Genomic DNA, 6000 nt, shown 5'->3' on the forward strand with positions numbered 1-6000 from the left:
GACTAAGCACTGAGGAACTACATAGAAAGGATATTGCATAAATGTTAATATTTATCTCCTAGTAATTTTTGGTACTGTGAATTTAGATTAATGAGCAAACACACCCCATGGAAACAACCTCTCTTGCCTTGTCTTAATATGATTTATTAAGCAATGCAATTACGAGTGACAAGCCCACAGAGAAACGCACTAAACTTAACACTGCAGAAAGAGCAAAACCTTGCCCACATATTTTTTGTTTGACTCCTTCCTCTTATTGCAACCAAAGGAACGGCAACAAAAATAACTACTTAAGCAGTGAAAACCTATTACCATCCTCTTAACAAAGGAATACTGCAAAGACTTATTTTCTACATGGTTCATTTATTGTTCCTGAACAAAGGAAAAATAGCCTTTGTGTTTCTTCACAAAGTGAAGTGATTTGCAGGGGAGAACACAAATAGTCACCTCTCTTTCATTTAAAGAGAACTAGATATGAAGTGGGGAGAAGGAAGAAAGAAAGATGTTTGTAAATTAACATGCTACGTAACAAAAGCCTTCACTCTCTAATCCTCTCTAGAAAATGCTATGAAAAGGTACTGAAACCTTTGTGGTAGACACTAAATGGTTAAATCTGGCCGGGATTCCCCGCCAACACAAATTCCGATGATTTGCCATTGGATGTTGTCAGCACCGATGTCCTGTTCTAGTCCACCCAGATCCTCCCTGCAGCTTTTCTGCCTCGGGCATCTCTGATGTACCGGATCAGAGTCTGGAGTCCCTGCTTATCAGGATCTTTCACTTACCACCCCTGTGCACGCACGCACACCAGATATTACTGCTTTTCAGAAGACGGCATAAAAGAGTAAGCAAGTCACTGAGGTCTAACATGGGAGGTCTGTACGAAAACTAAATGCATAAAAGCCCTGCTAGAAAATAGCTTGCTTTCCAAGCAAATCTTGAGCAATGAACAGTCCTGAAACATTCCCAAGTATTACACAGCTGTTTTACATATTGAAGAGTTTACCTACACACAGCAAATGTCCATAGATCTACTACTCTCTGCTTGCACTCGTCTTTATATTCGAACCACAATGCAAATATTATCTGGTTCAAACACCACTGATCTAAATCAGCAAGTCGTACAATACTGTCATATTAAACCTACATCATAGCTTGTTTTCCTGAAGCGTTCCTGGAGCCTGCCTTCTAGATGTAATTACTGTACAATATATATCAGAACCAGAGAGAAAGGCTTCACTCTGAGGGCTGAAATTGAGAAGAAATCAATACAAAGAAGATAAATGTTTCTTCAAGAGCTGCAGAGGTATTAACCCTCTCTCCAACTTATTTTCTTTTTGCTTCAAATAATTTTACTATGTGAGAAGCTGCTGGAAGGACTGGGATATAATGGATCTATCTGCTTATCTCCCTGTTTGGGGTTAATAAAAAAAACCTGTATTTTCAGAAAAAAAGAGAAAAAAATAAACAAAAAAAATAAACAGAAGTGGAAGTTCTGTAAGGCTTCTAGAATTTGCTGCTTTCTTTTCACACTTGCACACCTGGATGCAGCCAGCGACCCGGGCTGCAGCAACAGCAGGTCGGGAGAAGCAGCGGGACGAGGGGGGTCGCTCTGCCCTGGGCCCCTCACTCACCCCCACCGTGTGACCCCCCCGCCCACCGCTGCCAGCAGGGGGGGAAGCCCAAGAAAAAAGTGAATGAATGAATAAATAAAGCACTCTGGGGGCGCGCGGGGCTGCCAGGCCGCTCGCGGGAAGATCCGCAGATCTGGTGGGGGGGTCACGACACAGCCACCCCCCGGGGCCGCTCCCGGGGACTGGGGCAGGCGGGGCCCGTGCGCGGCCCCGCGGGGGCGCTGGCGGCGCGAGAGCGCCCCTGGCGGCCGGTCCGGGGCATTGCGGGGGAGGCGGGAGCCGGAGCCCCGCGCGGGCGCTGCAAGTTCCCCCCGGGCCGGGGGCGCTGCCGGGGCTGGGGGGGGGATACACGGGTCCCACCGCGGGGCGAGAGACCACCCGGCTCCATTATACACTGCCCCTGCGTTTCGGTGGGCGGGCGAGGAGCGATGCACAAGCCATGGGGTGCGAAGGGGGGGTGGAAAGCACGGTGGGCGCTGGGTACCCCCCGCCCGCATAACCCCTTTCCCACAGGGTGGGGGGGCGGTGGTTGCACAGAGCCAGACGCGGGTGCGGAGCGGGAGCGCAGCCCCGCGCCCCCCTGCCCTGCCAAGGTCAGCGAGCCGGCACGGCGAGACACCCACCGCGGACACGAGTGGGGTGTGGAACGCAGGGACCCCAGCACAACTTAAGTTTTTGGCAAGGGACAGGGGGCTACAACAAGGGATCGGAGCCGGAGTCACGCTGCCTTCGGGGCGGCGGGCGGCAGTCCCGCAACACAACGGGAGCCCCGAGGCAGCCCCGCGAAGGAAGGGCCGCGCACAAGGACCCCCCTCCGCCCGCCCCACGCCGTCGGGGGCTGCAATGCACCGGAGAGAGGGGACACAGCACCGGGAGCGCGGAGCCGAGCTTATGCACTGCGGACGGCTCCACTCGCGGGCAGCGCTGCCCGCAGCCGGGAGAGTGCTGCGGAGCCGGGGCCACCCGTGCAAAGGGGCCCCCGCGCTCCCGAGCGCATCCTCCGCACTCACGGGGTGCCCTGACGGCACCCCACGGGGGATCGCGGACACGCGTGGCGAAGGCACCAGGCTCCCCCCGCCTCCCAAGCGCCGCGCTCACTTACCGGGGAAGCACACCACATCATGGAGCACGGAGCTGGTGATTTTCAAGAAAAAGATCCACCAACACGGTTGCAGTAGCCTCCGCATGTCCAAAGCCGCACATCGAAAGGGGAGAGGGGCTAAAATAATCAACGCGCAGGGGGATGGAAACAAAAAATAAAAAACAAAAAAAGAAAATAAAAACCCCAAACTTGTTGAAAATAAGTTTCTCCCCGCACCCCTCTTCCTGCGGGAGAAAGCGGGGGGCTCCCGCTCGCTTCCTCAACGGGGAAAATAACCCCAGAACCGTGGGGCTGGGGGGGTGAAAGAGACACGCGCCGGCGGGGCGCGGGGACCCCCGCGCGGCACAGCGCGGCACAGCGCGGCGGGGCGCGGAGCTGCGCGGCTCAGGCGGGCAGCGGCGGCGGGGCGCGCGGCATGCCGCGGACGGGGCGCTCAGAGCCGCCTCCGCGCACGGGCGGGCGGGCGGCGGTCAGCCGGGGCCCCGGCGCGCTCCATCCTGCCGTACAGGAAGTGGCGGGCGAGCCCGGATCCTGGCGGAGACTTTAAAGCGGGGCGAGGGAGAGGGAGCGCGGCGCGGCAGCGAGGAGAGGAGGAGAGGAGGAGAGGCGGCGGCGCGCCGGGAGCCCCGGCGGCGCGTCCCCGCCGCCCTTAAAGCGGCCGCGGCGCGGGGGCGGGGGCGCGCGTTCGCTCGCGTGCACGCACCGGAGCGCTGCCCCGCTCACTCTCCGCGTCCGCCCCTTTGCCTGCGGAATGGGGGGGTTACAGTGCCGGGTTTGGGGGATAAACGTGTCACTGAGCCGAGGAAATTCGCCGTTTGGAATTTGGGATTCTTAGCTCTTAACCAAGCGGTCTCTTTGTGAAGTTACTTGTGCCATTACGCCGCTCTCGGTGCATGCTGCGGGGGGACGGGGCTTGGTGTTGGGTGTCCGTGTTCTCCATGCCCTCCCCAGTTGTGTGTGTCATTCTGTGTATTGCCAGAGGTGTCCGTCTGCCCCCCGAAATCCTGTAGTTCTCCTCCGTCCCCTTCAATACTGTGGATCACACCTCGTATTGCCAGAGGTTCCCCCACAAAATCCTACCGCTTGTTTGTTTAAGGCTGTGACAGAAATTCCCACGGAAATTGACAGAAATTCCCACAGAAATTGACAGAAGTTCCCACCGGAATCGACAGAAATTCCCACCGAAATCATACAGCATTTTTTCTCCCCCACTACTATGCATCATTTTGGATGCTGCCAGAGGTCCTCCAAAAACCATGCAGTTCTTTTCCCCCCAGTACTATACCGGGTGTTGCAAGAGACCCCCTCTACCTCCTCCAAAATCACACAGCTTTTTTCTTCCCCAGTAATATGTATCATTCTGGGTATTGCCAGAGGTCCCCCACAAAACTGCTGGCTTTTCTCCTAGTATTGTGCATCATAACTACATATTTCCAGAGAGCCCCCTCAAAGTGAGATAGTTGTCTGTTATTTTTGCAGAGTCAGGTGGAGCCTGTCCCAAGGCACTCTGCATCCAAATCTGGACCCACAGCACCACCCCCCCCCCAACAGCAGTTCCTGAGTGATTGATAACTTTGCACAGGAAACAGAAACAGAAAATGGTGTGAATTCAGGATGAAGGGACAGTTGCTTATACTTGGTATTTCCTGCCAGTGCTGTGGTCTGCTGAAGCTTAAATTTCATTCAGAAGTAGTTTTTGTCTGTTACTTTGGTAATTATTTCCATTATGGGGATTCTGTTTCAGAACGGAAAGCATTTGGCAGGGGTTTATCAGCGCGTGCTGTGCTCAGCTCTGGTTCTGTCATTTGCTGTGACCATCTCCTCTTTGCTTACCTGTGAACCTTCCACATCTGTGGTGTTTCCAGAGGAGGGATGGGCAGCAGGAGGAGGAGGAACAGAGCAGGAGAATGCAGAAGAAGTCATATTTATTCAGTGGAATGGCAGTGATTTTCTCTCCTGCTGCCTCAACTGTGGGATCACCAGAGCCCTCAGGGCTTGGGTACTCACCACTGCTGTGCTCTGACTTTTCTGGAGGAGGCTGTGGCTTTGCGTTCATCCAGGTTTACCCCATGCAGCACAGGGTGTCAAATGAGTAGATCACCCTGCAGACAAAGGCCCCCTAATTGGGAGGCATTGCATTTTCATAGGCTTTCCTTTGACTTTCCACATCCCAGGTTGTGCCTGCCAAAAATTACAGTTTAAGTGCAGTCCTAACTAGGCAAAATGTTTATCCCAATAGGGATTTTACCAGTGTGAGGATTGAAGGGCCTGATTAGATGTTCTCTGCCCTCCAGGGCACCACCCTTTGGGCTGTGCAAAGAGTGGGGGAGGCACTTGCAGAAGGATTTATCTAAATCAAAGCAAAAAATTTATAGGCCCTGACGAAAGTTCTTATCCAACTTATTGTTCATTAAATCATTTCCCAAAACAAGGTGGGGTTTGGAGGTTGGTTTCAACTCTCATAAAAACAAAGATAAAAATTTAAGAGCTAAACTTCCCTGAATTTTTTGTTCCTATGAAAACCAGAAAAATAAATCCCCACCTGCCTTGACCTTTTGGATTCTGCAGTGACATCTGTGCTCAGTTACTTACTGGGCTGCGCCAGAAAAACCTGCAAAATATTCCCCTTTCAGCAATCAATCCCTTACTTTACTGATCGAATGCAACAGATAGGTGGGCAAGTTCTCCTCCAGAACTGAGACACTTCTTGAAATGATGCTCGCTGGTATTGTAAGAGGCAATTTTAAAGTGAGTTTCAACAGGTCTCATTACATGAGAAAATTTATGAAACACTGTTGCAATCTCACAAAAGAAGAATAAAAGTAATGGATTTTTTTTTTTCCAAGAGCAGTTTACATGAGTATTTTTCTCACTGATTCAAAATTATTTGAAAAAGCTGTTAATTACATCTTTGTATATTTTAAATATATTTTACATTAGCTTAGGGTTTCCTATCCTGGAAAATTACAAATCTGAAACTGCCCCCATAGCTTGAAATTGGAGGAATTCTATATTTTCCATCCTCGGAGCAAACATGCAAGTAAGATGTAAAATACATAAGCAGAATAGTGACTTCAGATCCCTATAAGCTGCTAAGGAAGCCTTTCGAATGACAGTGCTCCCATCACAAACCAGAAGTGTTCAGGCTGGATATTCACAGTAGTCCCCTCAGGTCTGAAGTTCTAAAAACAAATCTGTAAAACCCCAATGTCGGCACGGACGGCTTGGTTCAGCGTGCTGTGGTACAGCGTGTACCATGACCCA

The 6000-nt window shown here is 51.9% G+C and overlaps 1 protein-coding gene across 1 annotated transcript in view; it reads right to left on the reverse strand.

Moving 5' to 3' along the window:
• The window catches only part of PTPRG (protein tyrosine phosphatase receptor type G), a 405785-nt gene extending 402637 nt beyond the window's left edge, over window positions 1–3148 (reverse strand). Inside the window, exon 1 of the mRNA XM_082059907.1 lies at window positions 2737–3148. Coding sequence (XP_081916033.1) covers window positions 2737–2821 — 85 coding nt within the window. The 5' untranslated portion in view covers window positions 2822–3148. The remainder of the gene's footprint in view (window positions 1–2736) is intronic.
• Window positions 3149–6000: the final 2852 nt, after the last annotated feature.

The sequence above is a fragment of the Streptopelia decaocto genome (assembly GCF_964273445.1).
Source record: "Streptopelia decaocto genome assembly, chromosome: 8".
In the NCBI taxonomy this organism is placed as follows: Eukaryota; Metazoa; Chordata; class Aves; order Columbiformes; family Columbidae; genus Streptopelia; species Streptopelia decaocto.